Here is a 24,924-nt window from a genome sequence, read left to right on the forward strand (position 1 = left end):
AGATGACATGATTTCATTGCCCCTTTCTTCAGTGTAAGTTTTTGGATAGGTGCACATGGCTTACAATTCAAAAAGCCTAAGAGATATACACTGAAAAGACTCTTCCACCCTTGTGTCCTGGTCCTCTAGATCTAGTAAATATCGATTGCTTATGCAGAGGAATTTTATGTGTATATAGTACAAGCAAGCGTGTGTTTGTGTGTGTGTATGTGTATAAATCTTCTTTTTACATAAATGCAAACATGTTCTGTTCTGCACCTTATATTTTTCACTTAATGATATCTTTCTTTCACTTTTTTTTTTTTTTTTTGAGACAGAGTCTCTGTCTGTTGCCCAGGCTGGAGTGCAGTGGCACAATCTTGGCTTACTGCAACCTCTGCCTCCCAGTTTCAAGCAGTTCCTGTCCTCAGCCTCCTGATTAGCTGGGATTACATGTGCACGCCAGCACGCCTGGCTAATTTTTGTGTTTTTGGTAGAGATGGGGTTTCGCCATGTTCTCCAAGCTGGTCTCAAACTCCTGGCCTCAAGTGATCCACCTGCCTTGCCTCCCAAAGTGCTTGGATTATAGGTGTGAGGCACTGTGCCTTGCCTTACTTAATGATATCTTGGATATCTTTCTTTAATAGTAGTTTAAGAATGAATTTCTTTATTCTTTTTGTTTTTGAGACAATATCTCACTCTTGTCACCGAGCTGGAGTGTAGTGGCGTGATCATAGGTCACTGCAACCTTGAACTCTTGGGCTGAAGGGATCCTCCCACCTCACTCTCCTGAGGAGTTGGGACTACAGGCATGCACCACCACACCTGGCATTTTTAAATTTTTGCTTTTTGTAGAGATGGGGTCTTGCTATGTTGCCCAAGGCTGGTCTTGAACTTCTAGCCTCAAGCCATCCTCCTGCCTTGGCTTCCCAAAGTGTTGGGACTTACAGGTGTGAGCCATTGCACTAAGATGCCTTTTTTTATAGTTTCATAATATTCCATTTTATGCTCTGAAGATGCCCTGACTTTTGGTTTGGAAATTACAATTATGTATATAAGTTTATAACTTGAGATGTTGGGCTTGATAAAAATAGCCGAATGGACATGTTAGTATTCATTCTTTTAAATATATAAATTGGAGTGCCTGTTGGTTCATCAGAAAGTGAAGCACGTAGAGTATATTATATCAGTTCATAAATAGAAGCTCTCCACCCTTCTGAGAGCTGGAAAAAGAATCCTCTGTTTGAAGGATGTTTCTGCATTTTTCACAAAATTACCCTTGAAGATATTATACACTGTCACCCAGTGTCCTTTTTGCAAAGATCACTTTCTTCAAGAAAATGTTCTGCCTCATAGATGACTTCTTCAATTCTTGTTGTTTGACAGTGAAGAAGATAACCTATTTTGAGCCTTGTCTCCGAGGCTTTTCTCATTTGCTAGCTCATTTGGTCCTTAAAGCCCCCACGTCATGGGAGCTTTTATGTTTTGTTTTTGACACTTGAGGGATTGGAAAGGAGAAGCATTGCTTCCTCACCCTGTGGACTTACATGTCTAAGGACAGTTACAGTATTGTGCTTCTAGTTTTGTATTCCACGTTAGCATGTCTCGTTCACTTCAGTGTCTTCTGTGGTCGGTCCTTCACAGGTGCTTGGTAAGTTTCTGTGACGTGAAGGAGTGAGTAAGTGAGTAGCCACTGACTTTGTGGTCTCCTCCTGGTAGAGAGTAGAGACAGAATTTAAACCCATGTCCTTTTGTTCACACACCCATGACCTTACTGTCATGGCTGTACTTCTCATCCCGAAGTACTTGCTTCTCTAGGGCTGCTTGCCAGAAAGGAGGGAGGCATATTCTGTGAGACGGTAAATCTTACTGGAAATGATTTTTTTTTATTTTGAGATGGAGTCTTGCTCTGTCGCCTAGGCTGGAGTGCAGTGGTGCAATCTTGGCTCACTGCAACCTCTGCCTCCCGGGTTCAAGTGATTCTTCTGCCTCAGCCTCCCAAATACCTGGGACTACAGGCATGCGCCACCACTCCTGGTTAATTTTTGTATTTTTAGTTGAGACAGTGTTTTGCCATGTTGGCCAGGCTGGTCTCGAACTCCTGACCTCAAGTGATCCACCCACCTCAGCCTCCCAAACTGCTAGGGTTATAGGCATGAACCACTGCGCCCGGCCTGGAAATATTTTTGTTTAAATAATACACATGTGCCCGGATGTGGTGGCTCACGTCTGTAATCCCAGCACTTTGAGAGGCCAAGGCAGGTGGATCACTTGAGGTCAGGGGTTCAAGACCAGCCTGGCCAACATGGCAAAACCCCGTCTCAACTAAAAATACAAAAAATTAGCTGGGCATGGTTGTAGGCACCTACTATAATCCCAGCTACTCGGAGGCTGAGGCAGGAGGATTGCTTGAACCTGGGAGGTGGAGGTTGCAGTGAGCTGAGATCACACCACTGCACTCCAGACTGGGTGACAAGAGCAAGACTTCATCTCAAAAAAATAAAAAAACGGGTGGGGGGAGGGGGGAGGGATAGCATTAGGAGATATACCTAATGCTAAATGACGAGTTAATCGGTGCAGCAAACCAACATGGCACATGGATACATATGTAACAAACCTGCACATTGTGCCATGTACCCTAAAACTTAAAGTATAATAATAATAAAATAAAATAAAAACCAAAAAACAAAAAACACATGTATTATGGAGTAGAATATAAAATTGGCATGGATTATTAAAATAAAAAAGGAGCTGTAAGCCCAGTGCTTTGGGAGGCTGAAGCAGGAGTATCATTTGAAGCCAGAAGTTCAAGACCAGCCTGTACAATATAGCAAGACTCAATCTGTAAAACAAACAAACAAAAAGATGGGCGTGGCACTGCACGCCTATAGTTGCACTGTCTCATAGGGAATTCCATTTGCCCTGGATTCTCAACGTGAGTTGTAAGCCCAAGGCTGTGTGTGACTCCCCTTGTTCCAGTCAGTTAAGAGGAAGACATTTGGCTGGAGAACGCTGTGGTGCTCCTTATAGACAGCTTGCCCCATGTGGTTGTAGCTTTCAAGTGAGAACCCTGAAATCTTATATTGAAATGACACACGCCATGATGTGGCCTCCTGTTTTCCATCCACATGTTTTATTTTTTTTTTAAGCTGTAACACGTTCCCACTGCTACAGCCACCACATGCATGATTGTAAACAACCACCAGTAATTGCTTTGGAATGGGAAAAACACACCGCAGAATTGCTTGTAAATTTGCTTGGTGGAGGGCATACAATTTTTAAATCAGCCTTCCTTGTATGACATTTATGCCTTGATATTTGAATGCTTTGGCTGTTAGAAGCTTGGAGCATTTACATAATTGTTCCAAGTCTCACGAAATCCAGGTCTTTCTTTTGAGGCCACCAGTGTTTAATAATTCCCTTTTCCCTGTGCCCTGAGGCTAATGAGGGTTTTTTGAATCTAACATCTGCCTATTACAAGCATCCCATAGTCAGTCTGTGCTGGAAGCAGTTTCCCCATTGCTGACATTCATAGGTCCCGTATTTTACATTGTTTCTTTTTTTTTTTTTTTTTTTATTATTTTTTTTTTATTATACTTTAGGGTTTTAGGGTACATGTGCACAATGTGCAGGTTTGTTACATATGTATCCATGTGCCTTTACATTGTTTCTTTTCTTTCTTAATCTTGTTTTGTAGAACATTGAGCTCAAGGTGGAAGTAGAAAGTCTGAAGCGGGAACTCCAGGAGAGAGAGCGGCTGCTCATCAAAGCTTCGTGAGTACCATCATCCGTTGAAAGCTTGCAAGTCGCCTACACTGGGTTGGTCAGTGAAATAGAGCCATACACTTTTCTAAGACAGTTGGTTTCCATCTGGACTCTGAGGACTGCAAGGAGGTTTTTGTTTTTACTTAATTATTTACTTTTCAACAGGCTTTTAAGATATACCATGCTTATAGAAAAATGAACAGATCTTAAGTGTACAGCGTGAATGTTCACAAGCAAACACACCCGTGGAGCTACCATCCAGATCAGGAAACAGAGCATGCCAGCCCCCCAGAAGCCCTCTTTGTGTTCTCAGAACTCACCTTTCTCCCCTAAAGATAACTACCATTCTGACCACTGTTAGTTCTGCCTGTTTTTAAACTTTATATAAAAGGAATTATATAGTAGATTCTCTTTTGTGTCTGGCTTCTTTCCTCAACAATGTATTTGTGAGATTGATCTATGTTGTTGATTACATCAGTAGTTCATTCTTACTGTTGTAAAAGCCTGGGGTGATTTGAAGGGGTCCTGGTGGGTGAGGCAGGGAGACAGAGGATGGGGCTTCAGCCAGAGTTAACTGTCTTTTTTTTTTTTTTCTTTAAGATCTGTTAAGTGTACTAGGGATCCTCGTAATATTTTGCTTGAGAGAGGTTCTCCTTAAAAAACATTTGAAAAGTAGTATTTTCATTTATTCAAATATTGAACAACAAACACAGTTCAGCAAATACAGTCTGTGAATCAATTGATTATTCACTCATTCATAAACATTTATTACATAGTAACTTGTGAAATACACAAGTATTTCGAATCTAACATCTGTCCGAAGATCTGAAAAGAGACAGCCCTCCACCCCTCTACTCCAAGAGCTCATCAGAGACTGGTGAGCTGTCCATCACACCTGTGAAAAATAACATGCCAGGAAGGTACAGTGATGGAGGGTGTTGTGGGTAAAGTGGCAATACCAAAGTGTGCTAAGTTTTGTACTGTGACAGGGGAATAAGACTTTCCAGGGCTGCCTCACCGAGGATCCTAGCCAGAAGCTTATGTGGAAATGCTTCATTTGTCCTGGCAATAGAGTTACTGCTGGGTGTGGTAGGCCAGGACCATGGAGTTCTTGGTTTAGGGCACGGCTACACTGCTCTGGGCCAGGCCATTGTAATTCCTTTCATTGCCACAGGGTCCAGCAGCTGGAAGCTGGCCTGCTGTTGGCTTTCAGCAGACTAGAGGATGCCAGTCCCAGGCTTCTTCTCCGGGTTATGCTGAACTTGCACACTTGGTATTTTCTGAATGAATGAGTGAAGTGATAAATATCACCAGATTAACAAGTTGTTGTTGTTGTTTTTTGAAGTACATTATTTTCTGGGCAGGGAGGCAAATCTACTTTATCAAGCTTGAAGATCAGTAATGGAATTTGGTCTGTTTCATACCCAGTGCCCTACCTGCTGCAGGTCTTGGCTTGGACTAGTTTTTAGTTAAGCTCATACACATGGAAACCTCAGCTCACAAAGGCTTGCATACACTCCTCCATAGCAACACATGGGATTGAGTATTTTGGAGGCTTGTGCACATGTTTATATGTGTATATTTCCCAAACTGCTCAGGCTCGTGTGGTCTGACTAGCTTTATTCGTTTATTCAGAAAATATTTATTAAGTGGCTCTTGTGTGCTGCAGTGGACTAGGTTCCTGGGGATATGGTGGTGATGCAAACAGATGCATGAGACTCACATTCTAGTGGGAGTGATGGTGATAAAATACTTGGATTAATAAATATATAAACACAAGTTGGGGAAAGAGCTATGAGGAAAAATAAAGTGAGCTATGAGAATTTATAGGTAGAGAAATAAATATATATTATTATTATTTTTTGAGACAAGAGTTTTGCTCTGCCAGGCTGGCATGCAGTGGCGTGATCTCGGCTCACTGCAACCTCCGCCTCCTGGGTCCAGGCGATTCTCCTGCCTCAGCCTCCTGAGTAGCTGGGATTACAGGCATGTGCCGCCATGCTCAGCTAACTTTTGTATTTTTAGTAGAGATGGGGTTTCACTGTGTTGGCCAGGCTGGTCTCGAACCCCTGGCCTCATGATCTGCCCACCTCAGCCTCCCAAAGTACTGGGATTACAGGGGTGAGCTGCTGCGCCCAGCCAGGTAGGGGAGTGCATATATAGATGTGGCTATGTAGCCGGGAAAGTGTCCCTGAGGAGGTGGCATTTGCGATGAGATCTGAAAGATAAGTAGGAATTAACCAGTTGAATGGGTAGAGAAACTGTTCAAGGAGAAGAGAATGTATAGGTCTGAGGGAATATGAGAAGTCTAGAACACTAGAGATTTTGGTCTTTATCCTAAAATCACATGGAAAGCAGTCGTGGGTTTTAAACAAGTGACACAATCAGAGTTCTGTATTTGAAAAGGTCATTCTGGATGCTGGGTGGGAAGTGGATTGTAGAGACAGCGCGAGTGGAAGCTGGGCGACCAGTCAGGAGGCTAGTCCAGTGGTTGAGGTGAGAGGTGAGTGATAGAGTAGCTGGGTGAATCAGACATTTGGGAAGCACAATCAACAGGCCTTGGTGATGGATGGGAAGGGAGATGTCAGTGATGATTCCTGTCTGGGGTTAAGGTCATGAGCTCTGTTTAAGAATGTTCGCGATGACCCAACTGCTCCAGCTTCCTCTCTACCAACTCTATTCCAAACACAGTTCATGGATGCTAAAATGTTCTTGCTTTTGCTGCTCTAACTCTGCCCCAGCAGACCTCCTTCCCTCTCATCTCCTCCCAGCCCAAATGCCTTCCATTGCTCAGCCCTTTGTAAAGCTTCAGATCTGGAACCGCGCATGGCTTCCTCTAGCCCACATCAGTCTCTTAACGGACTTTGCTGGTACAGAATGATCATACCGTATGTGTAACACTTTTTAGTTTATAAAACACTTTCCATTTACATTCCATCATTGTTCTGGGAGCAGGGAAAGTCTTGAGGAATACCCCCATTTCACAGAGGAGAGACTGTAGGCCAGGAAAAGGGAAGGGCCATGACTCCCAGCCAGGAAGGTTACATCTGGCATTAGAACTTAAGTCGCTGACTTCTAGTTCAGCACTAGGTTCCATGTTCTTTTTAAATTTTTGTATGTAGATAATTGTATATTGGTATATACACAGTATCTATGTATCTGTTCAATGACAGTATCCACCATGGAACCACTAGGTGTGCCTATTTCTTTTTTTTTTTTTTTTTTTGAGATGGAGTCTTGCTCTGTTGCCCAGGCTGGAGTGCAGTGGCACAATCTTGGCTCAGTACAACCTGGGTTCAACTGATTTTTCTGCCTCAGCCTCCCGAGTAGCTGGGATTACAGGCATGCACCACAATGCTTGGCTAATTTTTGTATTTTTAGTAGAGACAGGGTTTCACCATGTTGGCCAGGCTAGTCTCAAACTCCTGACCTCAGGTGATCCCCCCCACATTGGCCTCCCAAAGTGCTGGGATTACAAGCATGAGCCACCATGCCTGGCTGTGCTTTTCTCTTTAACCCTAGCTTCCTAGCACCCAGCAGTATGTCTATGGTGGATACTTGTTGATGGAAAATATCTATGTTAATATAATACCCTCAACTCCCCTTTTCAGTGTTAGGATTTTTGGTGGGGTGTGGGGACAGGATATGACATCTGCCACAGGAAAATCCCCTGCTTTTTCCTGAAGAACCATAATTAGAATGAAAAGAATCCAGGGGAAATGTGGAGGATTAAAAAGGGTAGTGAGGCTGGCATTTATAGAATCTGGCTTTCTTGTATTGGGTGGAAAGCTAGATGAAACCAGTTTCTCTCAGCCTTTCCTCTCCTCAGGTCTTGCTGCCCACCTTGTGTGTTAGCCCAGATTCTGCACGGAAAGAAAGGGTCGAGGGAGGGAGCTAACACTTACTGAGATCCTTCTCTGTTCCACATCCTGCATCTGGCGCTTGACAGGCTTTATTGCATTTGATCAGTTATGTGGGCAGTCAGTATTCCCATTTGAGTGGAGGGAAAACCAAAGGTTGAGGAGTGGGGAAACGTGTAGTGGCTGCTCTGGCTTCAGAGTATGCTGTGCCTTGCTGTGAAATAAACATATTTGTTGGCTGGTTTTCCATTGTTATATTTATCAGTTATAATAAAGGGACATTAAAAACGAAAGCAGTCATATTGTTGCGAGTAAATTTTATCTCTGTAGCTTTAAAACACAAACAAAAATAATAATTCCATTAGTAGAGGAAAATTTTACCATACTACTGAGTATAAATTTCATTGCCACAGAAACTGTAAAACACAAAGATGATAAATGAAAAGTTGGAACATTTATTATTGGGAATATATTTTACTGGTATAACTAAAACTCAAACAAACTGAATAATAATAGTACTTGTTAAAAATTGTAATCAGCCTCTTGACAATGTATGTGATTCAGACGGCAAAACACAAAGGTTAGATCTGGGCTGACAGGAGGGAGACGGCATATTTGCACTCTGGTGGGCAGGGTGGAGGGGTAAGGGAAAGGGGTAGCAGAGGTGAGCCATTTTATAGAGGAGGCTCTATAAAGCCCCAGGCCTCAAACCTTGGTGTGCGGGTAGCAAAAATTCATTCCTGGAGAAATCCTGTAGCCAAGGCTCGGGAAGGAAGGGCTTCTCGTCCAGAATTCTTTTGGCCGTGTATAAAAAATGCTCCTCAAGGAGTGATAGAAATGATTGTGAATCACTGTGAATTCAAGACAGTGATCTAAAAATGAGCCCTGGGAGTGGGGGGTGATGGCATTCAATGGTGTTAATCAGGAAATGGAAATGGGCGCCTTGGCTGTGGCCAGCGGAGACCCCAGCAGAGGGTAGCATGAGGCCTCTCACAGCAGCTCAGCAGGAGCCAGCGCTGTGTGGGCCTCAGAGGCCAAGGGCTAGCGTGCAGAGCACTCCGATCAGAGAGGAACAGGCCCACATGTGTGAGCACATTAATTCTGAGAGGTAATCATCTCATTTTTCACACGAGAAAACTGAGGTGTGGGAGGTAATTTACTGAGGCTAGGTAATTCACCCAGAGTCGCACTGAGGATATAATAGGGTAAAAATTTAGAAGCAGATCTGTCCAGCTTCAGAGCCCATGTTCATTCTTTCCAGTTGTTCACATTGAATTCCATTAAAATGATATGACACTGGGGCCTTCTGAAGCTTTATTGGTGAAAAGAAAAAAGATATTAATAAAGTCTTTATTTTCAGGCGACTCATGTTTGAGACTTGGACAACAAGTATGGCCCTCTTGACTTTCCATTGTTCTCAGTAAAAAATTCACATGGCTTGTACATGTGAGTGTCTGATCACATGGCTCTCAGTTGGAAAAATTTTATATATCTTTAAAGTAGGGCATGGGAAGCTGCTGGTGAATAGATTTGTTCTGTTGGAGTTTTTCTGAGAAACCAGCCTTAGGTGGAAGCATTTCCTTTATTATTTTGCTTTCTGGAAACCTGCAATCATTTTAGAAATCTGATGAGGACTGCTCATACAGTCTTACAGAGTCATGTCCGACACTGTTTATCTTCTGGCATCGGTGGTTATAGTCCTGCGTCTGATTTGGGTGTGCCATTCCCACCACTGCCAGTCATGTGGAGAGAATATTCCGTGGTGCTCTAGCAGTGTGTGCTCTGTGTTTTATGTTAGAGTAACACGGAGTACGGGCTGCTTGTGTAATCTCCCCTCTTTATGCCCTAAGTGGTAGCTAGTGTGCAAACAGATTGATCCTGATGCATTTAAAATGCTTTTCCCTTCAGTTGGCAGAAGATGAAGTATACAGACCTTTACTCCTGCAGATTTATTTTCGTTGCATACTGCTCCTTTGCACGTTGGTTTGTCAGACCAGCTCTCTGCCCTCCTTGCACCACTGGTGGAAGTGTACTTTGTTGGAAGCCCCTTGCTGAGAAATTTGGCAGTAGCTATCTAGAATCTTAGCAGTGGGCTTACCATGTGACCCAGCTATTCCCTTTCTAGAAATCAATTTTCAGGAAGTCACTGAATAGTAGACATACAAGGATGCTTTTGTCATAACATTGCTTATTACAGTAAACAGTATCACCAACATTTATTGAATACTTACTTTGTACCAGGCACTGTTCTCAGAACTTTGAGTATCATCAGCTACAATGTGTTAAATGAGAAACAATTTAAATGTTGTAAAAATAGAGAATTGATTTAGTAACCTATAGTACACTTCATACATTGAATTAATATGCAGCCTTTAAAAATGATGATATAGACTTTTATTTATTGACACAAAAGAATGTTATAGTATATTAAGTAATAAGATCAATTCACTGATGTGTACTAAATGGTTCTTTTTTGTAGAAAATGTCTGAAAGGCTATATGCTAAAATGTTGACTTAGTTATCCTGAGTGACAAGATTATGGATGATTCTTACTTTTTTCTTATCTGTGTTTTTAAATGACAAATATTAAGCTAAAGAAAAAGAAGCTCAGCACAGGTCTGTGGGAGAAATGACTAACAAATATTGCTTGTCTCTTTGGGGCTGTGAAATGACCATCAGACTATCACTCTTGCATGTTTTACCCCTGTGCCTCTTTTTGCAGCAAAGCGGTTGAGAGCTTAGCTGAAGCAGGTGGCTCTGAAATCCAGCGGGTGAAAGAAGATGCTCGAAAGAAGGTGCAGCAGGTGGAAGATCTCCTAACCAAAAGAATACTCCTTTTAGAAAAGGCAAGTCTGGAAATCCTGAGGGCAGTGTATTTCTTATAGTGGATTAATAATAGGCTGGCACAGTTTTGTTTCTTTTTTTATAAACCATCAGTTTCAGCAGAAACAACAGCCACCCTTATTGAGCATCTCCTGGATTGTAGCCCCATTTCAGGCATTTTATATGTATAATTTATAACCCCTTTACCCACAAACTGTCCCTTGTGGTCCTCATTCTGTGTAAGATCACTGAGATACAGAGAGAAGTACTAACTCGTGTAATAGGCTTAACCTAATACTAATAGGTTTAATCCTGGGTTTAACTATGTGGATTTTAAAGCCCATGCTCTTCCTACAGCACCACTCTGCTTATTGTCTAGTTTAGCCCCATTATTTTAAAGATGTGGAAGCTGAGGGCCAGAGACGGGAAATGACTTACCTAACATTAGTCAAGCCTGAAACCAGACTCTGCCCTTTAGTCTACCACGTGTCCATCCAGCTCTGGTCCCTGGTATCTGGCTTCCCTCCAGCCATCCTGCCGGTGCTCATGGAATGTCTTTTCTCTATTAGGCACTGCATGTCACTTCTTCTATTTACTCTCAGTTAGGTATTTCCTGTCACTGTGATGGGAGTCAGGATGTTTCCTGGCTAAAAAATCCTGTCTCCTTATCTATTTTAAGCTAGTATTAAGTAATACTATTTAATTCTTGGTCTTTGAAATCTTTTGTTTTATCACAGTTTCTCTACCTGAAACTCTGGTTCTTTTTAGATATGGAGAGAAATGGCACCAAAAGCACTTCTGGATACAAAGAGCAGGCACTGTATTTTGCAATTTACAATTTTCCATTTATGATGTTCATATCGGCCCTTAAATTGTCCTCTTGGGGTTATGTAGCTATTAGGCCCAAAATACCTGTGTTTTAAACAGGCTTGGAGAGGGTTAGAAACATAGTAGTATAGGTCAGAAGTGGTAGAACTAGAACCACATGAAGGTTCTCCTGATCATAAATTCTGAATTTTAGCGAAAATGTAATTATGAGATCTAACTTACTGGTTCATTTGTTTTTCCCTGTAAGTGGTTTCCCATGTGTTGGGGTGACAGGTCTCTGCTATGTCACTTACTAGCTTTATCACCTAGGATAAGGTATTTGCCTACCCTGAGCTTCTGCTTCATCATCTGTAAAACGAGGACAGTGATACCTGGTTTGCAGTGGTAATTGTCATAATAACTGTGGTATTAACAATTTATTGTGGGCTTACCATTTCATTGTGTGAGACATCCTTCTAAGCTCTTGATAGACAGGAAGGTAACCTTTTCAATAAACCTCTGTGAGGTGAATACTTCTGTCATCCTTTTTCATTCATTCTTTTTTTTTTTTTTTTTGAGACGGAGTCTCTCTCTGTCCCCCAGGCTGGAGTGCAGTGGCGCGATCTCGGCTCACCGCAACCTCCACCTCCTGGGTTCACGCCATTCTCCTGCCTCAGCCTCCCGAGTAGCTGGGAATACAGGCGCCCGCCAACACGCCCGGCTAATTTTTTGTGTTTTTAGTAGAGACGGGGTTTCACCGTGTTAGCCAGGATGGTCTCAATCTGCTGACCTCGTGATCCGCCCGCCTCAGCCTCCCAAAGTGCTGGGATTACAGGCTTGAGCCACCGTGCCCGGCTCATTCTTTTTTTTTTTTTTAAACAGATGATGAAACAGGCACAGAGTGGCTAAGTCACTTGCTCAGGGTCTCACAGGCAGTAAATATCAGGTAGTCTGGCTTCAGACCTGCATTCAAACTGCTATACTGTACTGTCTTAGGATATAACTTTTTAGGGTTGGATGCAGATGGGAGATAATACGAATGAAGCTCCTTGCTCAGAGCCTGGCATTTAGTAAATAACAGGCTTTGTTGTTGTCTAAGAATATGATAAATGATTTTTTTCAGCTTTCATTGAGAGTGACAGGAAGCCCCTTGGGGAGGTAGTGGTGGGGGCGGCACTGTGGAGGGCAAGGGCGGGGAGGAGGGAGCCAACATTTCTTTCTGAGCTTCCTGTGATGGAACAAGCGTTTGATGGAGACTCATGGTAGCTCTTTGATAGGATGGTGGTTATCCCTATTTTATAGATTGGGAAGTTCAGGCTCAGAGAGGTTTAGCAACCACCTGAGGTCACACAGCACATATGTGGGAGAGCTGGGTTTTGAACCCAATTCTGTTTGATGTTTATCTTTGTGATGTAATTGGAGGCAGTTGGTGTGAGTAGTTGGAGATTCATATCTACTCCCAGGTCACTTTCATGAGCACAAGGGCCTTTTTCCCTAACACAGACACTACCTGCATGATTTAGATAATTTCCTTGTTGGCTTCTCTGACCTCTTGGGAAGAACATACAGTTGGCTTTGGCTTTTTTTTTTCTCTTTGCCAACTAAATCACCTTGGAGATATAGAAAATGTACTTTAGAATTGTTCAGTCATTATCTTAAAAAAATAGGGTGGTGGGGGTGTGTAGGATGAATTTGTATGGAAATTATGGTGACTCTTTGGAATTTATGTATGTTTATTATTGAGAGGAGCATTTCTCCTTGTTCTTCTTGAAGCTGTAAATATTGATCTGATTTTTCAAAACCAAAAATACAGTTCTTACAGAGTTGAGTCTTTTCCATTGGAAATGCCTATTACCCTTCAGGATACAAGAGGGAAAAATGGCTGGCAAATGTATTTATTACTGATTCTCTCCATGTATAGTACAATTCAGGGAGGGGAAATGTGCCGGAGAAAAAGTCATAAATATTTATATTTTAATCCAATTTCCTTTCAAAATGTTCCCAATTGTATTGAAAAATTGCATCAAATGCATTTAATTTAACTCTAGGATGTGACAGCCGCCCAGGCAGAACTGGAAAAGGCCTTTGCAGGGGCAGAAACGGAGAAGGCTCTTCGGTTGCGTTTGGAAAGCAAGCTTTCAGAGATGAAGAAGATGCACGAGGGGGACTTGGCGATGGCTCTGGTCCTGGATGAGAAAGACAGGTCTGGCTCTTGTCCCTGTCGTACCCTGACATCACATTATCTGGCAGCGTGGGGAAAGAATTGTTCCCTTTTCTTCCCTTTTATACCTCCCTTCTCCCCATGTCCTCCACAGGACTTGAGTGACTAACGGGAACAAGTCCAACACAGTTACATAGAAAACTAGGGATAAAATCAGGAGGAAGAGAATAGGAATAGCATAGTCATATGAGGTCAGAGATAGTCTACCGACAGACATTCATGCTGAAAAGTTCTACTCAGATACTAAAGTTAGCATTTGATTTTGCACATAAGCTTCCTGGGAGCCAAAGGAAAAAGGGTAGAGACAAGATTCACATTGCAAATGAGGTAGAACAAGCTAGTAACTCAGGAGAAGCCCAGTTTTACTTGGCACTATCAGAGGAAATTTCTCTTGTGGTTCTTCCCAAAGTGAACAGTGAGTGACTGTCCCCACAAGAAATAACAGTGAATTTCATGTGACTTATTTTCCATCATATCTTTTAATGCAGCCCAAGACGCAAATAAGTACAGGGCAAGGTGTCAAAAATAAAACAGTGTAGACCAAATACGGAGCTCTTTGATGATCCATGATAAAATGGGTGCCTTCTAGTTTATTGGATAGTTGATATGTCCTTTAGGCAGTCTTTAGTGCCCATCGTATTTTGCAACCAAACTTCTGGTAAAAACTTGTCAGGAGAAAGTTGATTTTATTCCTTACCATAAACCTTACATTTTGATACTCTTGCCTTATTTTGGCAGTCACTAAGTGGAAGGTTAACTAAATATAAGTCCAACTGCTGGCTAACCTGTGACCTATCTGTTGAAGAGCCAAGCTTGTTTGGAATTTCATAGAAATTGTTCTAAAGCAAATGATCTGTTTCAGAGGATACTGACTGGCTCCTTTTTCTTGGTCATTTGTTGCCTGCCCCGTGCATTGATGAGCACTACTGTGTTGTTTCCGTGCTTGGCCTAACCGCCCGATTCCTCAACTGTTGTCTGCTTTTACTTCTGCCTGGTACCACCTGTGGAGATTGGAGTCTGCTGCTTGGAAAATCAGATGAGCAAATCCTAATCCTTGGGATAGGATTATCTATAAAAGAGAAGTAAATAGACCCAGAGGGAGAGCCCATGTCTCCATGTAAGTGCCCTAGCTTCAGCATTTGGAGGTGCGAGCATTTATTTGGTGCTCTGCAATCTTTTCTTAGCTTTGATCTGGAAAATGAAAGTTTTATGATTAATAATTTCAGGGTGAGTGAGGAAACTGGGTTCCCCATGGACCTCAGTGGAGTGAATATCTATCATCTCAGTTTACCCATTTGAGACCTTGTGTTTTTCTTGACTTCATGGCTAGGAAGAGAAACTTCCCTGGGACGTGCCCTCCTACTGAGCCTCCCCCCAGAGTACTGACCTTTCCAGGCACCACCCATGGAGCCACTAGACTGTGAGAATTCCACAGAATCATTTCCATGTTCCCTTGTATCTCTCCCAACCCATCAGCAGTGAAGCCGTTAGAAGGCTTATGGGCTTGTCTTCCTGGGGGAGCTACAGGTCTGGAGCAGTTAAACTGGGAGTAGGGGACCCAGGGAATAGAGTATGTGAGCAGCCACCAAAGAAGAAAAGACTGGCAGAATTCCTGGTTCCTGTGAAGGGGAAGGAGAGGGTTTGGGATAGGTTTGAAAAGAGATCCTGGGGCAGAGTGAATAGAAAAGGCCCTCTGAGTGTCCTGACAGATGCTGAGCAGTCATTTAATTGGTTCTGTTGGATCTTTACACCTTTTATTCAACAAATATTACCTGAGCATCTTCTACTCAGCACAGTGGTGATGAGAATGTAAGAAGGAGTGATACAGCCTGGGTTCCTCTCCCCAGGAATCTCATTGTTTGAGTTGAAGCTTATCATCCAGCAGGGTGGGAGGGGTGGAGGGAGGAGCAGGATGATAAGGGCTAAGTAGGATCAATGCTAGGTTAACATATTTATCCAATTCAGTTTAGAGGGATTAGGAAAAGCTTCTTGGGAGAAGTACTAGGAAGAGGAAGAATTACTTGGACAGAGAAAGGGAAGTAAAGGAACAGTGCGAGTGAAAGTCGAGAGGCAAGAAGGAACATGGCAGGACTCAGGCACAGGAGGGTGCATAGCCTGGCCTGAGTGCTGTGTTCTGGAAAGGAGTGGGGAAGAGGTGAGGAGAGGGAAGCAGGGTAGGTAACATGGACCTTATTGAAGAATTTGAGTTTTATCTTAAAGGCATACAAGAAGCCACCGAAGAGTTAAAGGTGGGGCTTCAGGGAATGACAAGATCAGATTTAAATTTAGAAAGGTCTTTCTGCCTGCCCTTGGGGAATGGATTGGCACTGGGGCTGGGTACAAGACTGGTTCTCAGGCTGATGCAGAAATCCAGGAAAGAGCTGATGGTGACCAAGGTGGAGGTGACAGAGCTGGGAATGGAGGAGAACAGGCTAGAAGGTACAGTGGACATGATGAGCTTGAAGGGCTTGGTGACTGACTGGATCTGGGGGATGAGGGGAAAAGCTACAGTGATACACCCTTGCCCAGGCGTTGTTTTTTTTTTTTTTTTTTTTTTTAAGATGGAGTCTTAACTCTGTCCTCCAGGCTGGAGTGCAGTGGCGTGATCTCGGCTCACTGCAGCCTCTGCTTCCCAGGTTCAGGTGATTCTCTTACCTCAGCCTCCCGAGCAGCTGGGATTACAGTTGCCCGCCACCAAAAAAGCCTGGCTAATTTTTATATTTTTAGTGGAGACAGGGTTTTGAGCATGAGAAGCTGTGGGGTGGTGCAATTTATTGAATTTTGTTGGGGGAAAAGGAAAAAGAGGAAATATTTTTGGGTGGAAGGAGAGGGAAGATGATACCTTCAGTTGGCACATGTTGGGTTTGAGGGCCTATGAGCCTCAGTGAGTAAAGTCTAGGATGTGGTTGGGTGTATGGATTAAAGCTCGAATTAAAGGAAGTATAGATTCATTCCTTAACCAACTACTGAGTGTGGCCTTGGGAATGCATGCTGGGAATGCAGAGCTGAACGTTGTCCTGCTTCTATGGTGTTCTCAGTGTGGGAGGGGATAGATGTTAAAAAAATATATGTCGTGATTGATGCTGTGATAGAGGTGAGCCCAGGGTTCCGTGCTGTGACAAAAGCAAGGTGTGATCAGCTCTGCCTGGGTGTGGAATGGGGAGGGCTTGTCAGACAAAGAGTCCTCCGAGTTGGGTGAGGACGCTTTGCCAAGCAGATAGAACAGCACATAAAGGTACAGAGCCTGGCACATTTTAAGGTGATCCTAGATGAGAGTGGTCCTGTTAGCATGTGCCACAGAAGCTTGATTGCTCATCTTTTTTTGGAAGGGGGACTTTGGGAAGGGTTAACGTGTATCAAGTACTTACTGTGTTCTAGGTAGTAGAGTCTCCATGGATGTCGGATCAGAGCTTTGCTAAAAGGCGGCATCTTCCTGGGATTTCCCATAGGTCTGACTGGAGAGGCACCAAAACCCAACGTGTCAGTCCTATGAATGCAGCTGTCTCTCAGGGATAGCTGTGTCCCAGGTGCACTCCCAGAGACCAATGCAGCAGTCAGATGCCAGCTCTGGATTTTTGCTCAGGGTGTGGCCCTCTTTGTGGTGAAACTCTCCTGGGTGTGTAGGATCAGTGTGTTCCCTCCCTGAAGGCAGGCCTGCCTAGGAAGCTAAGTCAAGGTCAGCTGGTTAGCAGAGAACTGGAGCCAGAGTCCTTGGTTTTGCCCTGGTGAGATGGATCCAGATCTGCGACCCAGATTGACTCACTGTTGGGCAGGGCAAGGTGTTGAATCTTTAGGGCCCAGGGACCCCTCAAGTGGATGGACTCTGCCAATATCTTTCTGGGCTCCCACCACCCTTTTTAAAGGTGCATGCTTTAGCTACTTTATTGCCTTCAATCTGGCCTTTGAGCTGCTCTGTGTCTTTAAGGCAGTTAATACTGGGAAGCCCTGCAGATCAAATATGCCAACAGATATGATCTGTTTGGCTTACAGTATTTTTTAAAGTGTGAATTAGTTGCCAATATGTAAAAAATTGAATTTCATGCAGAAGTCTGGATTTCCACCTTCTCTTTAAAACCTAGGAGATTGGCAGCCCTGGGTATCATCTTGCTGGATTGAGGCTACCCCTCCCCTTAGATGGGCTTGGTGCTCCAGCTTGGCCACGGGAGTCCCCACCAGGCCTGCCTACTTTTTCTATTCCCTATCTAGAACTTGCTTTAAGGTAACTAAAAAAAAAAAAAAAAAAAAAAAAAAAAATCAATTTTATTGGTATATAAATTACATACAACACAGTGCTTCAATTTTAAGTGTATATAGTTCGGTGACTACCTCTCCCATTGATTATGTGACGATTTCAAAGTTGAACCCCTAGAGGGCAATCTTACACCTCTTTCCAGGTTTTCTGGGGTATTGCACTGGTGCTGCCTGGCATCCTGTCTCCTAGTGCATTGCTAGTTGCTTTAGTTACCTTTGTCTCCCTCTTTACCTTCATCCTGGGAAGCTGTGCTTCATTAGGGCAGCTCTGTCTGACTGCAAAATCTTTGTTCTTTCTACCAAACTAAGTTGCTTTCTAGGTTTAGCTGCAGAAAGGCTATTCTGAGGGTCTTCTGACAAAAGGCTAATTGTTGCATGTTAAAAGAAAAAGTAATAATTATAACAACTGTCATTTGTTGAGTTCCACCATATTCCAGGAGTGGTGCAAGATTGTTTTAAATAGCTTGTCTCCAGTCCACAATCCCAAGTCACCCCTGTTTTGTAGCTGAGGAGGCACAAGCTCAGAGAGATGGAATTACTTGCCATGGCCAAGGGGCAGTTGATATGGGATAATTTGGTAATTATATTGTGTTATTTGATAACACAGCCCAGAGATGGATGTGTTCAGCTGTTCCTGAGGGGGTCACTAGGGCTGCAGGTAGCAAAGCTTCCTGGAGGGGAGGTGATGCTTAATTAGCTTTGGCAGGATGAATGGGTGTTTGTCAGGTGGGGGGGGGTGAGGTGGGGGTAGGGTGGGGAAGGGCATTTTAGGTAGAAGGAATAGCGTGAGCAAAGGTGTAGAGGTATGAAACAGTCTGGCTTTGGGAGAGAACTGGAAGTGAGGCTACTGAGTGGAGACGGAGAGGGCGATGGTTTCCTGTGAGAGATGAGACTGAAGCTGTCGGCAGGGCCCTCTGATCTGGTAGGCCCTAAGACCTAGGACCTGGAATGCCTGGGAAGGAGTTTCACCTTTTTTTATTTTTTTATTTTTTCCTTTTCTTTTTATTAAAGTTTTAGGGTACAGGTGCACAACGTGCAGGTTTGTTACATATGTATACATGTGCCATGTTGGTGTGCTGCACCCATTAACTTGTCATTTAACATTAGATATATCTCTAATGCTATCTCTCCCCCCTCCCCCTACCCCACAACAGACCCTGGTGTGTGATGTTCCCCTTCCTGTGTCCAAGTGTTCTCATTGTTTAATTCCCACCTATGAGTGAGAACATGCGGTGTTTGGTTTTCTGTCCTTGCGATAGTTTGCTGAGAATGATGGTTTCCGGCTTCATCCATGTCCCTACAAAGGACATGAACTCATCATTTTTTATGGCTGCATAGTATTCCATGGTGTATATGTGCCACATTTTCTTAATCCAGTCTATCATTGTTGGACATTTGGCTTGGTTTTATCATGAAAGTCAGTGTTTTTAAACTTTGCCCTGAGAAGCCTTGGCAAGACATTCCGTTTTTTCCACACTCAACGGAACAGCTCTGCTTCACTGGTTTTGTTTGCTTAGGTTTCAGTGACATTTCTTTTGGAGAGAGGATTTCTTGGCTAAAAGAATTAGTAGTCCACTGCTGTTGGTGGGGGCCGTTAAAGGTATTTGAACAGGAGCACAGCTTGGCTAGAGTCCAGAAGCTCAGAGTTGAATTGACTGGAGCCAGGCTGGAGGCAGGTAGGGGACCAGTTAATGTCACACGAATTCTGGCGCTTAATCTCCTACCTGCAAAATGTGATTCTGTTTGTGTTCAGCCATGGTATATGTCTACTTTGAAGATATCTGGCCCCATTTCCTTCCTCCTCCAGCTCCACTGAGCTAAGAGAACAGCTTAGAATTAATATTTAAATTTTGTTCTGTTTTAGACTGATTGAGGAGTTGAAGCTGTCTTTGAAGAGCAAAGAAGCTTTAATTCAGTGCCTTAAAGAGGAGAAATCTCAGATGGCATCTCCTGATGAGAATGTGTCATCTGGAGAGCTCCGAGGACTTTGTGCTGCTCCAAGGGAAGAAAAGGAGAGAGAAACTGAGGTGAGGTGACAGGACATGAAGAGGGGACTTTAGCCAACCAGACTCTTCTGTGGGAGATGGAATGCACATTCAGTCCTCATGGTTCACACACAGCCTGCTTCTAAATATGAGTCCCCTGTCAGCTGAGGAGTGAGCAGAAACTGCCTTTGTCAGGGGCCCTGGCGTTCTTTTTCCTTCTCAGCCTCCTGTTCCTATAAAGAGTTGGTTAAAGAAAACCAGTCCCTACCTGCTTACCTCTGTTTTACCATGTGTTGATTTGTTGTTACCTGGGTACTTTATTTTCATCCGTTGGGTTTTCTTAGGATACAGTTGTGGTGCATTATTTTCCATCTTGCCTTTTTGGTTAGAAGTAGGTATGAGGCCAACTTTGGTCTGCAACTTGAGAGGTGGGGTGGGAAGAGGACTAACTTGTATCGGGCTTGGCAGTACAGGAGGGGTTCAGTATACCACCTTGTTCAATCCTCCCAGCCACCTGGCAAGGTAGAGCTCATGGTCTCCTTGTCAAGTTTAGAAACAGGCTCAGGCTCAGAGGAATTGTTACATTTTTCCAGGTTCCAAGAGACGGGTTACTAGTAGCTGACCCCAAACCCTCCCTGGACTCCTGCCCCCCGCCCTAGGCGGCCTCCCCAGCAAGCTCTTTTGAAGAGGTTGGGCAGGCCAGGGAAGTACAGGTAGGTCTTAAGTCCAGGCCTTCCATTCTTGTTGGAGTAGCTGCTGCATGTGGTATGTTCACATTGGGGATGTTCTGGTTGTTCACAGAAAGTCTTGGTTTCTTCATGAAGCAGGGCCTGTGTTCCTACCACAGCAGTGAATGCTGTAGCCCTGCCAGTTCGTTTGCATCTGTAATCCACAGTTGTCTCCTGCCCCTCCTCTTAACTCTCTTTCCCACTTCCGTGGCACGGCCCTCTAGTAGGCCTTCGTCTTGTTCAGCAGCACTGTGGTTTACTCTCTGTGGGGCTGGTGATCAACCAGGGTAGGTTGTTGTCTTCACATTTTTCTTCATTCAAATCAGGCGGGGCTTTGGGTGGGACGGAGAGAGGGAGGGGACACTTGTTTTAATGAGTTCCACAGCAGTGGGGGAAGTGAGTAAACGACAAGGACGTGCTCATTCTAATTGTTCTGGAGAAGCTGTTGGATTGCACGTCCCTTTTTGACACCAATTAATGGCTTTTCTTAGGCTGCACAAATGGAGCATCAGAAGGAGAGAAACAGCTTTGAAGAGAGGATCCAGGTATGTTGATACAATTTTAAAAAACATATTGAAGATTTAGCCTATTCTTGCCTCTTGTTTTATTCTGGGTGCAACAGATAATTCTGTGTCACAGTAGCTGTCATTCATTGAATGCTACTGTATGCCAGTCAAGCATAAGGTACTCTAGAAAGGGTTTCTTAATCTTTGCAATAACTCTGTGAAGTAGGCATTCCCATTTTACAGATGTGGTACCTGAGGCCCAGAGAGGTGAGGTCACTTGCCTAAGAGCAGATAGCTAGGAAGAGGTAGAGCAAAGATTTGGACTTGTCCATGTGCCATGGTTCCTCTCTCACAGCAGGAGGCTTTTGTGTGGTGCCTGCCAGCTTAGAAAGTGCTTTCACATCCATTATCCTGTTTGATCCTCACAACAGCCCGGAAGAGAGCGGTGGTGATTATCTTTAGAAATGAACTCAGACTATAAATATATAGTTCAGTCTCCATCAAAAGGAATGAAATTAATGATCTGTTATTTCTCCCAAATAACCTGGTATGGTTTCAAAGACTCTGAGTGACTGTATTCAAATTCCAGAAGGCATTGGAATCCTTCCCATAGGAATAGCTGTCATCGTCTTAACTGATTGATCCCCTTCCCTTCACCCAGCCCTCTTGCCGGGAGCGGTAACACAGTAACTTGGAGCTGATGCCACTATGTTCAGCTCCACTTGGAAACATTAATCACAGGTTGACAGGAATAAGATAGAATAACTGCATTTGAGTGTGCTCTTAAAGATATATTTACAGTGCATTTTGGTTGGAACGCATCAACTTAGTGAATCTTTTTCTAATCTAATTTAGGCACTTGAGGAGGACCTGAGAGAGAAGGAAAGAGAAATTGCTACAGAGAAGAAAAATAGTTTAAAGAGGGATAAAGCCATTCAGGGTTTAACCATGGCATTAAAATCAAAGGAAAAAAAGGTATGTCTGATACACTTGAAGTAAGATTTTTCTTTATTAGCTTCTATGACTGGCCTGTCCTACCCTGAATTTTTAGCTTTAGATGAAAAGTTTGTAAGAGAGCTGAGGTAGTATAGAAAGTGGGGAAATGATCCTCTAGTCAACCGGAAATCCAGTGCTGTCCAATAGAAATATCATATGATTTACATATGTGATTTAAAACTTTCTAGTGGCCACATTAAAAGAAGTAAAAAGAAACAAGTGAAATTAATTTTAATTATATATATCCCTCCCAAACATAATCATTTCAACATATAATCAGTAAAAGTAATGAGATAGTCAACACTTTTTTTTTTTTCAGAACTAAGCGTTTGAAGTTCAGATGTGTTTACAGCACACCTCAATTCAGTCTAACCACATTTCACGTGCCAAGAGCCACATGTGGGTAGTGGACACTGCAGGTCTAATCTTTTGAGGGATAACAGAAAATTGAGATAAAGGAGTTTTGGGAAGCAAGGCCATGACTGTGAGCCAGTGAAAGAGCTACCTGATTGTTGCCTTTGTAATCCAAGGTGTAGCTGATGGTTCTGTGCTGTTTTCTTGTCCTTACTGTGGCAATCTATTGTGTCCTGGTAGCTATGCAAGGAACAGACACAGAGAAGAAAACCCAGCTCTGCAAGTCTATTGGGGAAGAAAGAGTGTTGAGGGTTGTGATTGAGGGAAGTGTAGGGAGCTGGGGAGGCAGAGGGAAGGGGACCTGATCCAGATTAGGTGTGGATGTTGCATGTGGGGAGCAGTGCTTAGAGGAGAAGGTGCCTGAGCTGCATCTTAAAGGATAAGTAGGAGTTAGTTGGGAAGGAAGGCAGGGATGGGGATGCCATTTTGGACAAAGGGAGAACATTGGTCAAGGCGTTTACTTAGGAGAGACCCCATATGCACCACAGACAGTTTGGAGTTGTCAGAGCACAAAGTGTAAAACTTAAAGGAGGCAAGAGAAGAAGGTGAAGCTTCTTCAAGTGGCCAGCCGGTGGAGGTTGGGGAAACTAATCTTATTGAGCTGCTTAAGTGGCACTTAAGGCCACTGAAAACTCTTAAGCACATTTTCATTTTGGAGTTGTCTCTGGCTCTATCTGGAGAGTGAATTGCAGGAGGGAGAGAATGGAGGCTGGGAGACGAGCGCCCCAGTGAGAGCCAAGAAAGGCTGAATTAGAGCAGTGGGCACAGCAAGTAGGAATGGAGGGGGAGGGGCTTATTTAAGAAATAAGATTCAAAGTCATTAGAAATAAGGTTGGGAAAATTTGAGGATTAGATGTAGGACTTCAGAGAAGCATAGTGAAGGATGACTTCTAGGTGTCTGGCTTGCGTGACTAGAGGTATGGTGGTGCCACTGATTCAGTTCAAAGCATGGATAATAGAGGTTGATGGCAAGATCTGGGACAGTGGTAGTGAGAGACAGGACTAGCTGGATTTCCTAGGCCGAGTAAGAATCCCTAAGCCTAGCTGGGAAGGTGACCGCATCCACCTTTAAACACAGGGCTTGCAACTTAGCTCACACCCGACCAATCAGAGAGCTCACTAAAATGCTAATTAGGCAAAAACAAGAGGTAAAGAAATAGCCAATCATCTATTGCCTGAGAGCACAGCAGGAGGGACAAGGATCGGAATATAAACCCAGGCATTCCAGCTGGCAACGGCAACACCCTTTGGGTCCCCTCCCTTTGTATGGGAGCTCTGTTTTCACTTTATTAAATCTTGCAACTGCACTCTTCTGGTCCATGTTTGTTACGGCTCGACCTGAGCTTTCACTCGCCGTCCACCACTGCCGTTTGCAGCTGTCGCCGACCCGCCGCTGACTTCCATCCCTCCGGATATGGCAGGGTGTCCGCTGTGCTCCTGATCCAGCGAGGCGCCCATTGCCACTCCCGATTGGGCTAAAGGCTTGCCACTGTTCTTGCACAGCTAAGTGCCTGAGTTCGTCCTAATCGAGCCGAACACTAGTCACTGGGTTTCACGGTTCTCTTCTGTGACCCACGGCTTCTAATAGAGCTATAACACTCACCGCATGGCCCAAAATTCCATTCCTTGGAATCCGTGAGGCCAAGAACCCCAGGTCAGAGAACACGAGGCTTGCCACCATCTGGGAAGCGGCTCGCCACCATCTTGGGAGCTCTGTGAGCAAGGACCCCCCGGTAACAGTAGATGTGATGAATCTGTTTAGAAAATGCTGACTTTGAGGAGCCCATGGACCATCCAGATGAGAGGTCCAGGAGGCAGATAATGTGCATGCCTAAAATTTGGAGAGAGCTCAATCCTGAAGAGGCCAATCTAGGAATCCCTTGTGTACAGGTGTGAGTTAAGATTCTGAGAGCTGACCTACTTATCCAAGGAGAGTATAGAATGGGAAAGAAGAAGGTTGATGATGGGACTGCAGAGGACATCAGAATTTCAGGAATAGGGAGAGGAATGCACAAAGGAGACAGAAGGAATGGTTGCAGAAGTAGGACACTAACCAGGAAACTGGTGGTGTTGCTAAGGAGTTTGAATGATCACCGGTGTCAGATGCAGCAGAGATTTGCCGCCTAGTGATAGTAGTCATGGTGGGCATGGTGGCTTACGCCTTTTATCCCAACACTTTGGGAGGCTGAGGTCAGAGGATCGCCTGAGGCCAGGAATTTGAGACCAGCCTGGGCAACAAGGTGAGACTGTGTCTGTAATAAAAATACAAAAAAGTAGCTGGATATGGTGGCATGCGCCTGTGGTCCCAGCTACTTGGGAGGCTGAGGTGGGAGGCTTGCTTGAGCGTGGGAAGTTGAGGCTGCAGTGAGCTGTTATCAGCCACTGCACTCTAGCCGGGGTGACAGAGCAAGACCCTGTCTCAAAGAAAAAAAAAAGTCAACATTGTATCACGTGTGGGGAGTTCTAGGCCCAACTGAGATCAGAGGCCTTCAGTGTGTCAGGACACTGGTGTTGGAGCCTCTCTGGGTGCTGGCAAAGTCCAGGGTGTGGCCACGGTGGTTCATGGCCACTTCCAGGGTGTAGGAGAAA

At 44.0% G+C, this 24,924-nt stretch overlaps 1 protein-coding gene across 12 annotated transcripts in view; it reads left to right on the top strand.

The window, feature by feature from the left end:
- Window positions 1-24,924, top strand: part of CDK5RAP2 (CDK5 regulatory subunit associated protein 2) — a 191,903-nt gene that overhangs the window by 31,494 nt on the left and 135,485 nt on the right. For all 12 annotated transcript variants that reach the window (XM_055271298.2, XM_055271295.2, XM_055271301.2 and 9 more), the window contains exons 5-10: window positions 3,677-3,753; window positions 10,327-10,450; window positions 13,283-13,437; window positions 19,571-19,733; window positions 20,911-20,964; window positions 21,781-21,900. In XM_055271298.2, coding sequence (XP_055127273.1) covers window positions 3,677-3,753; window positions 10,327-10,450; window positions 13,283-13,437; window positions 19,571-19,733; window positions 20,911-20,964; window positions 21,781-21,900 — 693 coding nt within the window. The remainder of the gene's footprint in view (window positions 1-3,676; window positions 3,754-10,326; window positions 10,451-13,282; window positions 13,438-19,570; window positions 19,734-20,910; window positions 20,965-21,780; window positions 21,901-24,924) is intronic.

The sequence above is a fragment of the Symphalangus syndactylus genome, chromosome 3 (assembly GCF_028878055.3).
Source record: "Symphalangus syndactylus isolate Jambi chromosome 3, NHGRI_mSymSyn1-v2.1_pri, whole genome shotgun sequence".
NCBI lineage: Eukaryota > Metazoa > Chordata > Mammalia > Primates > Hylobatidae > Symphalangus > Symphalangus syndactylus.